Source organism: Marmota monax, unplaced genomic scaffold (assembly GCF_021218885.2).
Source record: "Marmota monax isolate L192 unplaced genomic scaffold, Marmota_monax_Labrador192_F-V1.1 WCK01_AAM20220418_F8-fsc00079, whole genome shotgun sequence".
Classification (NCBI taxonomy): domain Eukaryota; kingdom Metazoa; phylum Chordata; class Mammalia; order Rodentia; family Sciuridae; genus Marmota; species Marmota monax.
This window is the reverse complement of record NW_026694099.1, coordinates 2,061,311-2,081,705: the sequence shown is the minus strand read 5'-3', so window position 1 is coordinate 2,081,705 and position 20,395 is coordinate 2,061,311. Positions and strand designations below refer to the sequence as shown.

General features: G+C 46.0%; 2 protein-coding genes across 3 annotated transcripts in view; one reads left to right on the top strand and one right to left on the bottom strand.

Annotated features, from left to right (window-relative positions):
• Nrl (neural retina leucine zipper) overlaps positions 1-20,395 on the top strand; it is a 143,531-nt gene that overhangs the window by 2,064 nt on the left and 121,072 nt on the right. For both annotated transcript variants that reach the window (XR_009228718.1, XM_046465165.2), the window contains exon 2: positions 20,014-20,113. The gene's annotated coding sequence lies outside the window, so the exon portion shown is untranslated. The remainder of the gene's footprint in view (positions 1-20,013; positions 20,114-20,395) is intronic.
• On the bottom strand, positions 3,700-12,480 carry Pck2 (phosphoenolpyruvate carboxykinase 2, mitochondrial). Its single transcript, XM_046465138.2, has 10 exons — positions 12,259-12,480; positions 9,953-10,198; positions 9,349-9,533; positions 9,060-9,263; positions 8,528-8,715; positions 8,061-8,223; positions 7,580-7,798; positions 4,961-5,098; positions 4,583-4,678; positions 3,700-4,315 (listed from the first exon to the last, which is right to left on the bottom strand). The coding sequence occupies exons 1-10, from the start codon at positions 12,285-12,287 to the stop codon at positions 3,861-3,863; spliced, it is 1,923 nt and encodes a 640-aa protein (XP_046321094.1). The 5' UTR covers positions 12,288-12,480; the 3' UTR covers positions 3,700-3,860.

The window sequence follows — 20,395 nt, the reverse complement described above, 5'->3', positions numbered from 1 at the left end:
CCTGCATAAAATTTATGTTTTGCATAGCAATCATTGATAATAGTGGAACATTGGGAACAAAATAGACCCAAATATCCTACAATATGGGATTGGTTAAATAAATTAGGAGCCACATGGTACAAGAAGTGCCTGGTAACCGTTAAAATGGTGTAGTGGGCAGAGAATGGAGCTCAGTGTTAGAGTGCTTGCCTAGCATGTGCTAGGTCCTGGGTTTGATTCTCATCACCCGAAAACAATAAATAAAAAAGGGATGTTGATTTCTTCTATTTTTATTTCTTGGAGAATTGTGCAAACAACATTAAATTTTTAAAAAGGTGGTAGGGCCCAGGGGTGTAACTCGCTCAGTGGGAGTGCATACATTCAGGCTCTGGTTTCAGTTTCCAGCACTAAAGAAAAGGTGGTATTTAGTCCTTCTGGTGTCATATTCTGGGGAATACAAAACCAATATGGCCTTATTTTTGTATTAGAAAGTATAAAAATACCCAGGCTCATTGTATAATTAAACAAATACTGAAATGGAGAAGGCCTTGCATGAAACAGTGACAAAGATGTACCATGAACAAAGGATTATGATTAATATGATTCTAGCACCTATGGTCCAGAAAACGAAACAAAATTTCTGTTAAACTCATCTCAGGGTGTGTGTGTGTGTGTGTATTTAAGTACTGGGGATTGAACAGAGGGTCTTGCATATGCTTGACAAGTGCTCTCCTGCTGATATACACTCCCAACACCACCATCCCCACCCACCCCAGCTTGGCATAAACTTGGGATTCTCCTGCCTCAATCTCAATAACTTATTTTTTGATAATCTCTTTCCTTTTCTTCTCTTTACCATTTGCAAATCTAGCTTACACCTGAAGAACATCTTGTTAATTCAATCCTTAGTATTGTAGAACTTATGCATTATTGAATAAAACATTAAAATTCATGGTAAATATTTTAAAAAATCATGTTTTAGGACCAAAGTGAATCCTTCTAATATTAAATGCTGAAGTAGCAGTATTTGCTAGGTGCAGTGGCTCATGCCTGTAATTCCATTGGCCCCATTGGCTTGGGAGGTTGAGACAGGAGGATTGCAAGTTTGAAGCCATAGTAACTTAATAAGGCCCTTAGCAACTTAAACTCTGTCTCAGAATTCAAAACAACATGCAAAATGTAATATCCATCACTGGATCCATTGATTTTTTTTTTGTAATCTTGGGCATTGAACACAGAACCTCATGCATACTGGGCAAGTGCTCTACAACTGAGCTATACCCCAGCTCTGTTGATTCATTTTTTTTTAAATAAGCTTTTTTTTGTTGTTGTTTTTAGTTGTAGGTGAACACGATACCTTTATTTTATTTATTGTATTTTTATGTAGTGCTGAGTGTTGAATCCAGAGCCTCCTCACACACTTGAGGCAAGCGCTCTACCACTGAACTACAACCACAGCCCCTGTTGATTCACTTTTGTAAGTAAAAGATCTTAAACCTATGAATTTTATTATGTTCCTTGTGTCCTATAATGATTTTTGAAATGTGTACAAGTACACATGTCTAGAAAAAAATCAATCCAGAAGCATTTATATTTTGGGGTATATAATGTGTTTTATTGAAAGAAATAAAATGACATCTTTAAAAATAATTACAGGGCTGGGGATATAGCTTAGTTGGTAGAGTGCTTGCCTTACATGCACAAGGCCCTGGGTTCAATCCCCAGCACCACAAAAAAATAAAAATAAAAAATAAAAAAAATTACAGTTGTCATTTCTATGCATTCTACAGGCCTTCCCTTTCTTGATTTTGATGTTTGGCTTGTTGCTTGGTGAATTTGTAAAGTGATTCTCATTTGGGCAGCCTCTACTCTCCCCAGCTACACTTAGAGTTACAACTACAGAAAAGTTTTTATCTTCAGCACCCATTTTAGGATCATTTCTAGTATACCAAGAATCAGAGTTAACTCCTGTCTGAGCTGCTTTGGCCTGTTTCCTGCTCTTGAGTATCTCCACTAGGGGGCATGCTGCGCTAGAGAGGAGTGAAGGAAAGCAGTTTTCAATCCCTGACTGACCTGACTTTTTCTGGCCTACTGAAACTTCAACTCCCAGTTTGGTGACCACTCAGAGGTCGGAGAGATATCTCTAGGTGACCTTATATATTTTTATATTTTCAGTACTAGGGATTGTACCCAGGGATGCTCTACTACTGACCTGTACCCCAAGCCCTTTTCTTTTTTTTGAGACAGGGTTCTTGCCTCAGCCTCTCGAGGAGTTGGGATTATAGGTGTATGCCAGTATGCCCAGTTTATCTAGGCAACTTGAAGGCAAAGTTCCATCTTCTGAAGTGACTGATGCCCATACATGTGTTTATACCTTGTCTTCTTGTATCACTCTGTGTAGATGGAAAGGGAGGAGTATTATAATTTACCTAGGGACTTAAAATGTGTTGATTAGAAAGCAATTGAGTAATTATGAGATATGCCAAGACTCTCATCTCTCATGTCTTAGGTCCTTAAGAATCAGATTTTTTTTTTTCGTGTGTGTAGGATAGGAGCTGCAGATGTAATATAGAAGTAAAAACTCTTTAGCCCTAATTTTGGACAGGAAGTGGAAATATCAATATGACTTCATGGGATGTTTCATTTTCCTATCTCAAGCTACCAAAAAAGTCTAGTAAAAACCACCAATCCAGAAGCAATCAACACTCTTAGCATATAGATTGTAATCTTAAAATACCATTCTCAACTGAAAGAAATTGGAGCTTTTAGAAGTAGTTGATTCCAGGTCTGGGGCAGGAAATATACGAGTGTGGAACAGTTAACCATACCAGGCGTGGAAGAATCAAGTAGGAACTATAGAATATGTCAAACAGACTCAGGAGCTGAGCTCCCATGGCCACAGGATAATTCAAGCATTAATAAAGATAATATAATAAACACTAAATGTGTTTAAGTTCATGAGTGTATAATGGTGTGCATGTGTTTATAACTAATTGGTCATCTTTTTGAAGAATAGTAGGAAACCAAAAAAAATTTTTTTAAGGTACTAGAGATTGAATCTAGGGGTAGTCTGCCACTGAGCTACATCTGCAGCCCTATTTATTTATTACTTTAAAATTATTATCATTATTTTCATACTGGAGGTTGAACCCAGGAGCACTTAACCACTGAGCCACATCCCCATCCCCTTTTTGTATTTTATAGAGACAGGGTCTTACTGAGTTGTTAGGGCCTCCAGGGCCCCGCTAAAGTTGCTGAGGCTGGCTTTGAACTCACAATCCTCCTGCCTCAACCTCCTGAGTTGCTGGGATCACAGGTGTGCACTACCATGCCTGACTCCGAGTCATTTTCATTTTGAGACAGGGTCTCACTAAGTTGCTGAGTCTACCTTTGAACTTGGGATCCTTCTGCTTCAACCTTGTGAGTTGCTGGATTACAGGCCTGTGCCATCATACCCAGTAAGAACAGATTTGAGAACACCGGAACCACTGTCACTGGTAAATGGAGCTACAGAAGCTTCTGCATGTCTCAGTGGGAGATCAAGAATTTTGGTCCTGGAGACTGCCTTGAGGAACTAGCTCAGGCCTACATCTTTTTAAGACCTCAGGATACATGAGGGCAATGCCTTCTCCTAACAGTGCCTACTTATGTGACCCAGAGGTGAGACTCATGTTAGAGGGAAACCTGTGAAGTAGGTAGGAAATGAAAACAGTACAAATGTTATATAAAATAAATGAGCATCTCTTATTATTAGACAGTGTATGGGGAAGGTCTGTGGTCTGGTCTCAGATGTTAACACCAAACTGCTCATATTTTCTGCAAGCCTGGGGCTCCCTTTTCCCAGATGTTGGTATTGTGCTATTTTGCCAGTATGAGTCGGGTCACATTTTGCGCACACGTCCCTCCAGGGCCTCCAGTTCAGCCAACACCTCCTTGGGCAGATCCTCGTTGACCTGCTCTGTCAGATAGTTCCGAATGTCACGAACCTCCTGTTCCCAGAAGTCCTTGGGGAGCGAGAACAGCTGAGTGGTGTCTATGGCTCCAAGGCCGCTGAGATCCAGAGCTCCTTCTTTTGGCACCAGCCCGATGGGTGTCTCTCGGCCACTATCCTCTCCTTCTAATCGCCGGCAGATCCAGTCTAGAACCCGAGCATTCTCCCCAAAGCCTGGCCACAGGAATTGGCCTGCCTCATCACGTCGGAACCAGTTGACGTGGAAGATGCGAGGTAGCCGGGCTCCCTTGCGCTCCTCCATGCTCAGCCAATGTTCCAGGTAGCGCCCAAAGTTGTAGCCAAAAAAGGGCCGCATGGCAAATGGGTCATGCATGATGATCTTCCCTACGGCAGGAGAAGGATGGGTAAAGAATCTTCCTTTTTTAAGGAAGGAAGGGAAGGGCACACTGTATCCAGTTGGAGGAAGTTTAAAAGGTTCACAGTTCTGGAATGTCCTCAGAGAAAGTGAAGAGAAAGAATGGGGGTAAAGGCAGAAGTAGAAAGAGGTGGAGTCCCTGAAGACTCCAGGGAGGGCAAGAAGATCTGGCTTAGAAAGGGAGACAGAAGGTGATGTGGGCACACATGAGAGGAAGCGATGAGCAATGTACTTACCTTTGTGTTCAGCTGCTGCAGTGGATTCAGAGCGCATGGCACTACCCACGAATACCCCATGACGCCAGTTGAAGGCCTCATATACCAGGGGCACCCCTAGAACACCAATGAACAGGGTCACAGACAGCCCTTTTCTTTGGATCCTCACTCTGTCCCTTCTGATAATGACAATCTCATTCTTCTAATACCTCAGCTATCCCATTTTCAGACCCTATTGTTTCCTTTAAATTCTGCATTTACCAGGGAAAAACTCTGGAGACAGCCAGCTACAGTTGGAGATCCAGGCTGAGGCTCCCTGAACTTTAAGTACAGGAGGGACAGTGGACCCTAGTTTAGAGCTAGGCCTTTTACCAAGAAGGCACAGAGTCCATGTGTTACCTTTGGGTCTGCGGCCTCCAAAAATGATGGCATCAATGGGGACACCCTCTGGGGCCTCCCAGGCTGGGTCAATGATAGGGCACTGACGAGCCGGGGCACAGAAGCGAGAATTGGGATGTGCACAGGGTTCCTTGTCACCTGGCAGAAGAAATACAAATACTGTCACTTCCAAGGTTATGTCCACCCCCAACACACACATACGTGTGTATACACTCTTGCATAATTTATTTTTGCCTCATAAGCTATCTACAGCCTTATGTGGTAAAGAATAGGATGAAGGGAGCCAGGAGACCGCCCCCAAAAGATCAGATATTTTTTCCACCTGGTACTAAAGATTGAACCCACAAGCCTTGCACATGCTAGGCAAGCACTCACTCTACCACTGAGCTACATTACCAGACCTTTGTGTTTTTTATTTTGAGACAGGATCTTGCTAAGTTGCTGAAGCTGGTCTAGAACTTTCTATTATCTTGCTTTAGCTTCCTGAGTTGCTGGAATTATAGGTGTACACTACTGTGCCCAGCAAGGTCTGGTTATTTTTCCATAATGGTGCTGCCAGAGAAAAAGAGTGGAGGAGGAATTGGGGTTCTACAGGGCACTAATGTTTATGCCAAGCTACAGGTACTTGGCATTGACCAGGGCTCATGGGAATAGGGCTAGACACTGATGTGAGATTACAATAATTTTTCCCCTATGAACTTTTAAAAAAATATATATTTATTTTTTTAGTTGTAGTTGGGCATGATACCTTTATTTATTTATTTTTTATGTGGTGCTGAGGATCGAACCCAGGGCCTCACACATGCTAGGCAAGCATTCTACTTCTGAGCCACAACCCCAACCCCTCCCCTGTGAATTTTTTATTTATAGGATTATTATTTCCCAGACCTAAAGCAAAAACTGCATTCACTAGGGGAAAAATAACAGTTTTGTATTTCAGACAATTGACTTTCTATCAGCAAACTAGAGATGACAGAACTTCCTGAGCTATCAAAATGCAAACACAAACTGATCTTTTTTTTTTTTGGGGGGGAGGAGGGAGTACTGGGGATTGAATTCAGGGCCATTCAACCACTGAGCCACATCCTCAGCCCTATTTTGTATTTAATTTAGAGACAGGGTATCACTGAGTTGGTTCACGCCTTGCCCTTGCTAAGCTGGCTTTGAATTCTCAATCCTCCTGCCTCAGCCTCCCAAGCTGCTGGGGATTACAGGCATGTGCCACGGTGCCCCACTATACAGGAATTGGTTTCAAAGCTCACAGAATTTTGTTGATTTCCCTAGGCCTGCTTTGAGCCTGACAGAATGGTAGGACTAGAGTAACTCAGAAAGAGACATAGCCTAGGCAGTATAACCTTTGAAGCCCTGATCACCTGGCACCTTTAGGTGCCCTGGAGAGGGCTTTGGACCAAATCAGGCGCATGTGTGAAGTACCAACATGGGGACCTTGAATGGGCACAGTGCCTTCTCTATTGGAGGTTGCTGGTCAGACCCGGGGAGCAAGGAAGCCAAAAAGGTCAACACTCCTACCCACTGCCTCTCCCCAACCTCTGCCTACTTCTCAAATAAGAGCCGTCCTTCATTAGCTGCCATTGTAGGACCCTAGCACAGGGTATTTATTCTGGGAATTGAAGCTGGGTGTAAGATGCCCTAGTTATACCCCTGAATTCAGAGTTGATGAAAGGGTTGGGGAAGTAGCCTGTGGGGAAAGATTAAAGTTTCTTGGATTTCTCAGTTGGATGAGGGGGGTTTAATGATGGTGTTAGAGAAAATGAAGGGCGATTAGACAAGGAAGGTGCCTGCTAGGCCAGCCTGGCAAACTTGAATACAGGTTTTAGCAACCACAAGGCCACCTTCCTAATACTATACACTTCTCTGCTTCTACCTCTTGGTCTCTGGGCTCTCTGACTACAAAAGGCCAGAAAGCTGAAGGTCCAGAGTGCAGGGCTCAGGGAGGCACCTGGGAAATGACAGGGTTGAGAAACTAGCTTCTGGGAAACACTAAAGTGCTAGGCTGATTTAGTGTGGAAGAAGGGTTAGAGTACAGGGGAAGGGTGAGAGTAACAACACTGACATTTAGAAAGAAAAACAATGGCCATTATGCAGGGGACAGTGGGAGCCAAGTGGCAGGAGGAGTTGGGCAGAAGAGGGGCAGGCATCTATATTTCCTAATGCACCAAACTTTATGGATTCTGCTCTGAGTTCAATTCCTTCTGTAACAATTTTCAAGACAGTCCTTCCTCTTCCTCTTTTTTGTTTTTTAATCCAGCTTATATTTATTATCGAAAACTTAGTATATATTCAGCAGTAATACTAAACCCCTTTTATGCATTATTTAGTTTGCCAATAATCTTGAGACCAGTATTTAACAAACATTCTCATCCAAACAAACATTTTCATCCACTGGTGGAGAAACTTAAGGGAGTAAATTTAGCGAAATTCCAAACCAATGATTGGTGGAGTTGGGACATGACCTAAGATCTTGCCTGGGATTGGAAACTGCAAACATTCATAATTTCCTGTGCCTCCCAAAGGAACAGAAGATAGATGGGGGATGTGGAGGAAGATTTGCATCATTAAGGTCTGGGCCCTGGGGACATGACTTCCTACCCCACATACCAGGTTGCCAGGGTTTGCCTAGCCAGGAGGTCACGGTGACACCAGGTGGAAGAGGCTGGTCAATCCCTTCCCAGTACACGCCGCCATCACTGGTTTCAGCCACGTTGGTGAAAAGAGTGTTACTCTGGATTGTGGCCATGGCATTGGGATTGGTGGTGGCAGAGGTGCCAGGGGCCACCCCAAAGAAACCATTCTCAGGGTTGATGGCCCGGAGTCGACCTGTCAGAAGAAGAAGTGAAAGAAAGGAAGGACCCCCCAGGAAAAGTTGAGGTGCAAGGCTGAAGAAGGTCCTGCTCTACCCCCTCCCTGCCTTGAACTGGACCCTAGATCCAGTGTGGAAAGGCTTTTTGTCTCTGGGTTGGCTGAGTGCAGGTATGGGACAGAGTTAGCTATTCAGGAACAGGTTCTCACTGAAAAAGCTCACCACATTGGAGGGGTCCATAAGAGCCAGAACTGAGACTGTGATCTGAGTGCTCCTCACCTTCACTGTCAAACCTCATCCAGGCGATGTCATCTCCCACACACTCTACTTTCCAGCCTGGCAATGCGGGACGCATCATGGCCATATTTGTCTTGCCACAAGCACTGGGGAAGGCAGCTGCTATGTAGCGCTTCTTCCCTGCAGGGTTGGTGATGCCTAGGATCTGTGCATTGGGATAGAAGGAACAGGAGGTCACCAAAGATCAGAGCATGGCCTGCATGGGGAAACAGAGCTAGGGGCTAAAAGGGGGGATCAATGTTTATTCATTGAACAGGTGTACTGCTCTGCCACAGACTTGGGTAGCAGTGTTCAGCAACCTGGAGCCAAAGCTTCAAGCATTTGGGCAGAGTCTCTGCACACCAGCTTGACACTTGGAAGGAAGGAGGCAAAGCTAAGGCAGACTAGCCAGGCCCGCCCCTGCCCTGACCCCCTCCCCACGGCTGCCCAGTTCCTCACCAGGCCCTCACCAGCATGTGCTCCGCCAGCCAGCCCTCATCCCTGGCTAGGCGAGAGGCGATGCGCAGGGCAAAGCACTTCTTGCCCAGCAAGGAGTTGCCACCATAGCCGCTGCCGAAGGAGATGATCTCCCGCTGGTCAGGCACATGACCAATCAGGGTTTTCTCTGGGTTGCATGGCCACTGGCTCACCGGCTCCCCTGGGGACAATGGGGTCATAGGACTGCTAGCAATGGCATCAAGAACTGGGTGTCAGGGGCTGGAGGGATCAAGATTTGGCAAACTGAGAAACACTTGGGAGCAGTGGTTGTGCCCAGAATGGCTCAAGCCCCCTGCCTCATCAGCTCTCCTGTCTTTACTAGACAGGAAGACTGACTTTTCTCAACTCTGTTCAAACTGCTCTCCAAACACAGCTTCACCCTTTGCCAAGAATGCTACCCTGGATTTTCAGAGGACAGATTCTCAGGGTCTGAGAGTGGAGTTTGGGGTTCTCTCTGAGTGCAAGAGGACCTCTGTGTCCTCCCTGAGCAGGGCAGGTACTCACCTTGTGAAGTCAGGGGCTGACCCACAGAATGTAGACACTTGACAAAGTCTCCATCTCCTAGGGCCTGAAGCACAGGTGTCCCCAACCGGGTCATAATACGCATGCTTGCCACCACATAGGCTGAGTCAGTGAGCTGCACCCCGATGCGGGACAATGGGGAACCCACAGGACCCATGCTGAATGGAAGCACATACATGGTGCGGCCTGTGGAGGAAAGCATCACCTGGATAAAGGGTTCCAAACCTGGTCATACCATCTGTGCCCCTGCCTGTGTCCCTGCCCTGGTTACCCTGCATGCAGCCCGGAAACCTCTCATCCACAGCTCGCTGGAACTCAGCTGGGGACATCCAGTTGCCCAGCTGCCCACGGGCCCCACCAGTTGGGAGGGGCACCGTGTCCCGCTGAGAAGGAGTTACAATCACCGTCTTGCTTTCTACTCGTGCCACGTCCTTGGGGTCTGTGCGGGCCAGCCAGCTGGGAGAGAGGGGATTGTCAGGAAGGTGTGGCCAGCAGGTCTCCTTCATTCCCAGAACTGCTTTTTCAAGTCCAATTTTGTCTATAGTTCTTCTGTTGACTCATTTTTTTTCTATCCATTCATATCTTAATCCCTTTCTCCAAGGTTTGTCCCATCTAAGAGGAGGTTCCCAAGGCCCTAGTCCTCTGGTAGACTTTATCCTTGGCAAATGACTCCTGAATTGGTTGGGGCAGGAACCCAAATAATTTTATTTGTATTAACTTCTTCCTTTAATACAAAAACATCAATCATTCCTAATTCCCATTCTGTTCCTTCCATTGGGAGGTCTAGTTCAATTTGATTTTGTCTTGATAAACTCAAAATTGACCTTAATCCAAGCAGCTGCCCCATCCTGAGGGGTGCTGAGCTCAGGGCTTACCAGTTATTGTACTTGGGAAGTTTTCGGATGAGGCCCTGCTGTTCTAGCAGGGTCAGTGTGGCAGTATTCTCAGCCTCAGTCCCATCACAGATGTGGATGCTCTCTGGTTGGCACAGGCGGGCACTGTGCTCCACAAAGTCTCGAACTCCAGCAGGCAGCTGGCCCAGATCTCCACTGACCACACGCAGGGTCTGGATGCTGCGGCATGATGACCAACACCAGGGGCTCAGCCCATGCCAGCTAAGCCTATAAGAGAAGAAACAGGGAGACAATAAGCAAATGCTTTCATGGAGGGTAGACAAGTGCTTGGGGGATAGCAGGAAGCATGTTTCGGTGCAGGCACAATGAAGAACAAATTGTTTGTGGTGTGTGGGATAGATTCAGGCCATATGCATCCTGTGACCTTTATGAGGTTTAAAGAGGATGTCTTCTGGTCATCAAAAGACAAATATGACCAAATGAGCATGAAGGTACACACCTGGCTGTGGAAGTATGTGTAGGCATGCTGATACATAGTCCACACCCATATTTCACTATGTCTATGTTTATAAATGAGCAGGTGCCCTTTGGCCCAAGTGTCAAGAAACTGCCAGATAAGTTGCATGGGTCTAGTGTTTAAATTTCCAGGCATGGTCTTTCCATTCGCAAGTATAGTTTTTGGAAGTTAAAGTAGCAGCTGTTTTTATTTATTTATTTCTTCTGATGTGAATGCTGTAAGACTGAAAGCCTCAAGCAAAAGGCCCCACTTTGTGAGAAGATACAGGCCTTTTCCAGTGCCAGGTTCTTAGATTGGGGCTCTTACACAGAGATAGGGGACTGGATGTTGGGGTTCTAGGAAACAGATATGCTGCTGCCTACCTATGTCAACAAGGGTTACATTAAATGTTCTTACTAGACAGGTATTTTTGAACTATGTGAAAGACTGAACACTGAGGTATGAGTGTTACTAGCTGGGGTTTTTGCCTTGCTTCATAGAAGGGCAGGGTCCCTGTATTGTGTGTCCTGTCATGCCCCTGGGACAGAGAGAAGCAGGGTCTGTTCTGATTGGCTGGGATCCAGGGTGGAGTGATCCAGAGAGAGCAAAGGCCAGAGGAGTTAGTGATCTTTTTCTAAAATGCCAAGGCCTAGCCCACCAGAAGCTCATCACATACTAGGATGGCCTGAGCCTAAGCCTCCCCTGGCTTTCTTTCGTAGAAACCATATGCCTAGAGAACTTTTGGGGTTGGTAGTAGAGTGGAACATCAGATGGCAGGAAGCTCAGACTCAGAGACTTTAAGCCTGGGGAAGGCAGAAAACTCAGACCATGGATGTGGGAGCTGGGGTGGTTTCCAGCAGTCACAGCAGGATGGATGCCCAGTGTGGCCTACTGGCAGGGAAGAAGGGCTCCTGGGACCTGGGTGTATTGCTGCCTGGGAGAGTTTTCACTGCACATTGATTTTAAAGGCACAGTCTTCGGGAGAGCTTTTCTTGTTTGGAGCCTGGCTCTGGTTGTCTCTTGTGAGACCCCTACATTCTCCTCCAGTCCCCTAAGAGGGACCTTTTTCTTATCCTCCAATAAACCACCCACTTGGCTGGCCAAGTAGAACGGTTGTGGGAGAGATATGGGATCAGTTCAGACAAAAGCTAGGGAGAATGGCGGGGGTGGGGGGGTGGCGTCCATAGAGAAGAGAGGAGGCTGTACAAAGGGAGGATAGACAGGACAAGACTGGAGCCCCGGGCCTACACAGAGGAAGAAGCCAGCCATGTAAGAAAGGAAGGCAACTTGGCCCCATACTCCCGTCTGGCTTCCCTCCCTCCCCAGGACCCCGGTCCGTCTGGCAGTGCTGGGCTTCCCGCCAGGTTCCAAATCCGGGAAGGCTGGGAATGGTTTACCTTCTACCTTCTTTAGGGAGCTTTGAGCTCAAACCCCATGGGGCTCATGTCCCTTGGCCCCAGGGTGCTACTGCTTTCCACCACACCCTGGGGCGCGGAATGAACCCCGTCAGGGGTCTGAAAGTTACATCCGGGAAGGAAAGGCAGCTAGCGGAGACTGAGCTCCGCAGGGGCGAGCGAGAAGCGGAGGAAGTTCTAAGAGTGGCAGATAGAGATGGCGCGGGCAGACAAGCGAAGCAGGGAGGGGGAGGAGCGCACCAGAACCTGGAGACCCAGTGCGGCTGGCTGTAGGAGGCACGCGCTGCGCGTGAGACCTGCATCGAGAAATAGTCGCCCTGCCTGCTTCCTCCTAGGATGGGGAACTAGGAGAAGGCAGCCTGAGGCGGGGAGCGCAGCGGGAAGTGCGAGTGGGCCCCAGGCTGGGGGTCACTCACCGCAGGCCGGGGCGGTACACAGCAGCCATGGCACCTGGGCGGAGGCTGCGGGGTGGCCACAGGAACCGTGCGGAGACGGGGAGATAAGGAAGGCGGGGAAGGAGGGAGCGCGTTGGAGCGAGCGGGAGTCGAGGCTGGGCAGGAGGTGCTTAAAAGGGAGGCGGGCAAGCGCAGGGGCGGAACCTAGCAGGATCTCTCCGCCCCTACCGCAGCCCCGCTTCCTGGGCCCTGGACTCTGGGGCTTGCGACCCCAGGTCCTCACCGTGGTCCCAACCCAGCATCCAAGCCCCCAAGCCCATCTCTCCCATTGGAGGACTGGGTTTGCTCCTGGGTCCCGCCTACGTCGAGGCCCCGCCTCCTGGCCAGCCACGTTGCCCTGCATATGATGTAACTCCGAGGACTCTTGCTCCCGGGAGTTAGCGACCGAGAGACTCAGTCACTAACCGACAGATTGGCAAACAAGCTAGGAATGAGGGGTGAAGCCAGAGGCGGGAGCCCACGTGTGTATGTGTAGTGCGTGCTGGACGTGGAGAAGCTCTCGGGTTGGGCATTGCCTTTCCAGTTTTTCCTGGGGAATGGACACTCCCAGCCCCAGGCTTTTCTGATTTCTAAGACCAATGCTGAGGTCCCCTTAGTCCTCAACTCCTAAAATCCCCTGTTTCTTTTCTCCTGGTCAGTGTTCCTTTCTGCCTTACTACAAAATGGTGGTGCCTCTCCACCCCAGGAGTTCTTCCTTGGTCTTCTTTTCACACTCCCTTGTGGGATCATTCTTTTCACAATCCACCCAGCCTACCATAAAGTCCTAGGGTAATTTCTCAAGCCATGTCTCCATTCAGACATCTCTCTTTAACTTGAGATCACTGGATATCTACTATTGCAAAGGTTGCAGCACCTCAAACTCAACATGTGCATGGTGGGTATCTGCTCAGTATTCTTTCCCTTTTCTGATATTAGCACCCTGGTTTTCCTTTGGGGAGCAATCTCCTCAGTCTGCATGGTGCTATGTGTATGACCTCACTCTGCTTGGGGGGTAGGCTGTCAGTTTGGTGAGTTTACATATTCCTTGATCTGGTCTTAGTAACCAGGGATGTTTGGGGGTGGGGGGGCGAGATATCCCTCTCTGGGACTTTTTCTGTAAACTTTGAAAATAAGCTTTTCTTCTGTTGTGCCTGCTGAGCAGGTAGAATTATAAGCCTGGATCTGCTGGGCAACAGCTTAGCCCTGCAAAGCAGGAGACTGCTTGAGACAGAAACCAGCCTAGAGAAACCAGAGTACAAGGCTGGAGATCAAAGAATTCCTGACTTAAGTTATAGAAATTAATAAATTTATTCTCTTGCTCAAGCTAATTTTAAGTGGATTTCTTACACTTTCCATAGAAATAATCTTGATTCTCAGATATCTGAGTTCTATGCTGGAACATAGTGACATAAGAAGAGCTGGCTTCCAACTGTGGGCTTGCAGCTGGTCCCTGACTTCCCACTCAGGCCTGCACTCAACCTCATGCATGTATTTGGAATTCTCCCTCCTAGTCCTTGAATCCAAATTCATCCACATCCACCTTGCTACAAACTGCTGCCTCTTGGGCACCCATTGGGTCTGAAGTTATGCATTGTTGGTGCCAGGACTGTTGACCTTCTGAAGGTCATCATCTTGTTCATAATGTGCCTATTTCCGTTTTTCCTTATCTCAGCAAATGGCACCACAATCTAGCCAGTTACCCCAGAGGAAACCTGAATTAGTCTAAACTTTTTTTCTTATCCTTTATAATTAATCAGATACTAGAGAACCTTTGGATTTTTTCTTCACAATTAGCTCTCAAATCTGTTTCTATCCCTATAGTCACTGCCTTAGTCCAGGGCTTATCTCTCACCTGGTTGTAGGTGATGTCTTCCAACACACATCTCTTGGCCTCCTACTCCTCAAACACCTCCCCTCTCCCTCTACTAAGTTACCCCCACCCCATTGTACATATAAGTTCACTCTGGAAAGTTAAGAGAGGAATAATGTTTATGGTGTGGACAGCAGGTGCTAGGCTCTGTGTCATTCAGCTTTACAACAAATCTATTTTACAGATATGGACACCGAGGCTTAGAGAGGTTAAATCATTTGCTCAAAATCACACATCTCATCAGCAGGAAAAAATGGAATCTGATTCTAAGTTTCTGGTTCTGATTATCAAGGTTCCTTTCCTCCTGTTGTAATCCTATATATTTCCCCTTAATTTATCATTTAATAAAAATAAGTTTATACCTCTTATGCTTAACATCCCTTCAAGGCCTATCACATGGCATCTACTGTTCTTCAAGATCTTCTGGCTCTTATTTATCCAGGATTATAATTTCCACCTCCTTACTTGTCGTCTTTTCACCTACATAGACAGATCATCCAAATTTTAGTCTTGTTTTTAATCCTTGTATCCAAAATTAATGTTGGTTGAATTAAAAGAATGAATGAGTCCCACGTTTCTGAATCCTCTTTCCCCACAGTTACTTCTTTCTTTAGCTTTGGGCAGACCAAACAGAGGGCTCAGGTGAGGCTTTCCTTGCATTGCCGATTCCCCCTGATCTGCCATACTCTTGTTTAGTTCCTTCTTCACCCCCAGCCTGGCCCACCAGCTGACCCAGTGTTCAAGGATTACCACCAGGGGGCAGGGTGTGACCAGCCTTGACCTTGTCTGTTTTTCTGCTTCCTAGATAGATGCCTTCTAGGTCCATCCCTTTGATGTCTCACAGATTCCCTGTACTGGACACTGTGGTACACTGGCCATCCCCCTTTTAGGATTCTGGTGCACATCACAGCAGCTAAATATTGGCCATAAGTTCCAACTGAACACAGTCCCCACTTACTGAGGGGTATACATTCCAAGATCACCACTGGATGCCTAATGGCATAGGTAGTACTGAATCCTATATATACCATGTTTTCCCTATGCATATATACTTATGATAAAGTTTAATTTACTTATTAGGCATTGGCAGGAGATTAATAATAATAACAACATATAATTATAATAATATACTGCAATAAAAGTTGTGTGAATGGGGTCTTTCTATATCACATTTTACTGTACATATCCTTCTTGTGAGATGTATTACATTGCCTATGTGATAAGATGAAGTGTGTATTGTAACATAGTGTTAGGATCCTATTGACCTTCTGATGATATGTCAGGAGGATCATCACCCAGCATCACTTCTATGTGGTACTCTTGCACATGCACTGTGATTCTACAATAGTCAATCTGGTAAGTAAGATGGCTACTAAGTGACTAACGGGCAGGTACATATACAGTATGGATATACTGATTAAGGATGAGCACACTCCACATCCTGAGTGGAGATATCATTATATTACTCAGAATGCTGCATACTTTAAAACTTATGAATTATTTATTTACTTCTAGAACATAGCATTTAGTATTTTGGGACCATGTTGACTATAGGTAACCAAAGCCTTAGAAAGTGAAACTGCCAATACGGGGATCCTACTGTACTTCCTTGAGCACTACATGTGGCTGAAGGGATGTCTTGCTAAGTGCAATATCCCCTTCCCAGGGGCAGTGTGTGTCTAATTATAGGAGTACAAAGGCCTACTCCCTTGCCTTAATTTGTGACATCTCGGAAGGTCCATTGGAGCTCCAGAGCTTCTATAGGATCAGCTGATTGCAATTGCAGTGCCATTCAATGCTTTTCTCTCTCAGTCCTGCTTCTCTCACTCCTCTTGAAAGTCTCCCCAATAAGCTACTTATACACAGATTGGAATGGGTAGGTGGAATGGCCACATGTTTGCAGACAGAGTCCCTGGAAATCCAAGATGGTGTCAGGGTTAGAAAGAGAAGTGGTCTCAGTTGCCGATCTAGCCATAAGCTGCCTTTTCCCACACTACCACAGTCTGATATGGATACCTATTTAAGATGTCCCCCAAACTCAACTTGCTCAACTTAGACATGGCAGTCTTCCCGCATTGGACTCTCGGATTCCATTTTTTTTTTTTTTTTTGGTATCAGAGATTGAACCCAGGGGCACTTAACCACTGAGCCACATCCCCAGCCCTTTTTTTATGTTTTATTAGAGACAGGGTGTTCCTGAGTTGTTTAGGGCCTTGCTAAATTGCTGAGTCTGGGTTTGAACTCTCAATCCTCATGCCTCAGCCTCCCGAGTCACTGGGATTACAGACATGGGCTACCGTACCCAGCTTCTCTGATTCCATTTTGCTTTCTCCACAAAATGCCAAAGTGATCTTTTCAAATACAGATCTGATCACATCTCCATTGACACCCTTTAGTAGCTTCTCACTGCTTTTACAATTAAACCCTAATCCTTGGTCTGGCCCCTGCAGACTGCTCCAATCTCACCTACCACCATTCTGTACACTTTTCTTACTTTCTCTCTCTGGCTACATTGGACATGTAGTTTCCTGAACATGTCTACCTCTCTCTTGACTCAGTCTTTGCATATGCTGTTTCTGCAAAGGAATCCCCATTTTCTTCATATTTCCAGGCATGGTCACTTTTTATTCACTTGACCAGTTTCAGGTTAATGTGACCTTCCTCAGGCAACCTGTCCTTGCCACACCCTCCCTGCTCCCTGACTCTGTGTCCTAGAGGAGTAAGTCTTTTTTTTTTTAATATTTTTAATTGTAGCTAGACACAATACCTTTATTTAATTTAGTTATTATCATGTGGTGTTGAAGATCGAACCCAGTGCCTCACATGTACCAGGCAAGCACTCTGCCACTAAGCCCCAGCCCCACTAGCCCAAGAGTAGATCTTTATGAAATAAAAACTCATAGCACCCTCTCTGCTCCCTCATGGCACTCATCTCATTTGGTTGCACCTGCAGTCCCAGCTCCTTGGGAGGTTGAAGTAGGAAGACTACTTGAGTACAGAAATTTGAGGCCAGCCAGGTACCAAAGTGAGACCCCATTCCTAAAAATAAAATGGGAGTTGTTTTTCATGTAGATACACTTCTAACCTATGTAAGGCCTAAAGCAAGAGTACAAATCAAGGCTCAGAAGCTCATGTTTAAATGTTTGAAATGTATAATGCAAGGTAACAAATTGTTAAATAAGATATTTTATTTTTAAACTTTTTAAAAAAATATTTATTTCTTAGTTGTAGTTGGACACGATACCTTTATTTTATTTATTTTTATGTGGTGCTGAGGATGGAACTCAGGGCTTTGCACGTGCTAGACAAACGCTTTACTGCTGAGCCACAACCCCAGCCCCTCTAATTTTTTAAAAAAAGTTCTCTTTATTTTTGTGGTACTAGGGACTGAAACAAGGGGCTCTACCACTAAGCCCCTTCCCCATCCATTTTTACTTTTTATTCTTGAGAAAGGGTCTTGCTAAATTGCCAAGGCTGGCCTTAAACTTGAGATTTTCCTGCCTCAACATCCCAGGTCATTGGGGTTACAGGCGTGTGACACCATATCCAGCTAAAATGTGTTTTATTTTTAGCCTTGACAAATATATACTTCATAACACTCTGGAAGGCCAGGTTCAGTTTTATATTTTGTTTGGAATCCTTAGGGTTCTTTATAAAACTTTTGGGGGAGAGGCAGCTTTCAGCCACTGGTCTTCAGCTGGAACCACTTCTCTTCCCACCTGCCCCTGGTACCACTGTGGATTGTGCCCAGCTGTGTTTATAAACATGTGGGCCTGCTACCTTTCCATCCCAGCTCTGTCCACACTCTCCTGCAAGCAGTCACCCCTTGACTGACTTAGGGATGTGTGTACCAGTAGTGTCTAGCTATGGGAAGGAACACCCAGGAAAGAAATCATGTGCATCCTAGATGTGAGCTTGGGCTCTTTGAGCAGGAAATTCCTAGATATCTGGAGTATGGTTCTAAGAAGGATGGAATATGGACAAAAGAGTATTGGACTTCTCACAACATGGGAGTGCTCTATCAGAAGACTGCCAGCATGGAGCCTTCTAAAGCATGGGCCAGGGTAGATCTGCTCTTGCCTGGACCTAAGGGCAGTAATTTGATGCTCCATGTCAGCTGCATGTAGACCAGCTGACAGTGTAAGTCCTTGAGGTATCCCTTGTGCCTAACCCAGTGCCTGGTACAGAATAGGTGTTTGATAAATATTTGTCAAATAAATGTGGGAGGTACACCAGGAATAGCTTTGAGGATTTGGATCCATTACTGAAGATATAGATAAGCAAGGGCCAGAAGTAGGAGTGACACTGGCCTTCTAGGTTCCAAAATGGGTGTGCGGAACAGATGAGGTTGGGGCAGCATCCTGGATCCCATTCCCATTCCTCTTCCTTTGCCTGTCTGGCCCTCTTACCCCACAGTCCAGCATCCTTCTGTCCATAATCTTTCTACTTTTTATGGCTGCCACTCTTCCTCTGCAGCATGACAATCTATCTGTCTCCTTCCTTTTTATCTACCACTTCTAGGTCATTGTTCCTGTCTATCTCTCCTGTTGTCTCTTACTGTCTTCTAGTTGTCTCCCAGAAACTGTCCCCCCTTTTTTTCTTTTAGTTCCCCCATGGCTCCTTATTCATCTCTTCTATATGCCCATATCCTTCTGTCTCCTTTAATCTAAACCCCTGTGGAGCCCTGACTTATCCCAGCATTACCCCTACTGCCTCTTTAGCTAGTCTCCTTTACTTATTCTGTTCTGTCATTCTTAGTGTTCACCCTGGCTTCATCCTTTTCACCCATATTTCCCTGTCCCCAGATGTCTCTTTATTCTCAGTATCTATTTCCCAATCTCCATGTCTCTGTGCCCTCTTGGGATGGGCTCTGCCCCCTTGGTTCCCATTGGCTGGCATGGCCTCTCTTCTTGGTGCCCGTGTTCCCTTCCTTTGGCTCAGCCTGAGCCCAGCCCTCATTCCCCCAACTCCTTTCCCTAGTTTTTGGTGCCTGGTCTGAGCTGTGAGCAGCTCAACTCGCCTGAGCTTGTTTAGTCTAACTCCCTTAGCCCCTTAGCAGCTTAGCCCTCCCACCTCTCCTGTGAGCCCTCCAGTAAACAAGAGGATCAGGGAAGACCTGACAGCTGTCAGGTGGGGGCAAGTGTCTGGCCAGCCTAGAGCAGGCATGAAAAGGAGGCTGCACTCAACACTTCCTATTCCTTCTTTCTTCAGGGAAATTCTAGAGCCTCTTTCTTGCTGTCCACCCTAGAGTATGGAGTCTCTTGTCTCCAGGATCCCTATTCCTATTTTTCAGCTGGTTTCTAGGCCTTGAGCTTTTTGCTTCTTCTGAGAAAATGGCTGTAGAAGCAGGAAATCACATAGAGAAGCCTTTAAACTTGAATGATGATGATGGATTCTGCTCTATAAAATGGAGGCCCTAATCTGATCTAGGTCTTCTAATAAATGTGTGAAAGTACATGCTATATTATGGATCTACTTTTTGGGGGGTGGGTACCGGGGATTGAACTCAGGGGCATTCGATTGCTGAACCACATCCTATTTTGTATTTTATTTAGAGACAGGGTCTCACTGAGTTGCTTAGCTGATTTTTACTGAGGATGATTTTGAACTGGAGATCTTCCTGTCTCAGCCTCCCGAGCCACTGGGATTACAGGCATGCGCCACCATGCTGACTAGTGTGGATCTTAAATGTCTGCAAAAGGCCCATGTGTTAAAGGCCTAGTCCCTAGCTTGGCGCTTTTCGGAAGTGGTGGAAACTAAGAGGTGGGGCCTAGTAGGAGGTCTTCTGATCACTGGGGATGTGCTCTTGAAGGAGGTGGTTGGAACTCAGGCTCTTTCCTTTCCTCTCTTTTTCTTTTCCCATTCAGGAGATGAGAAGCTTTATTTCACCATGCTCTCCCTTCCATGAACTACCTCACCACAGACCCAAAGCAACAAGGCCAATTGATCATGGAAACCTCCAAAACTGTGAGCCAAAATAAATCTTCTTTACTTATACTTTTATCACCCCAGGTATTTGGTATAGTAACAAAAAGCTGATTAACACAGCATGGTAGGAGAGACTACACACACACACACACACACACACACACATGCTCACAAGCAAGCATACACTAAGAAAAGCTGGGTTGAATGCAGAAAACTATAGAGCAGTTGTTCTCAAACTTTAGTGTGTGTCAGAATTGCTAGAAGAAGCTATTAAAACAGATTTCTGGGCTCCACCTCCAGAGTTTCTGATTTAGTAGGTGA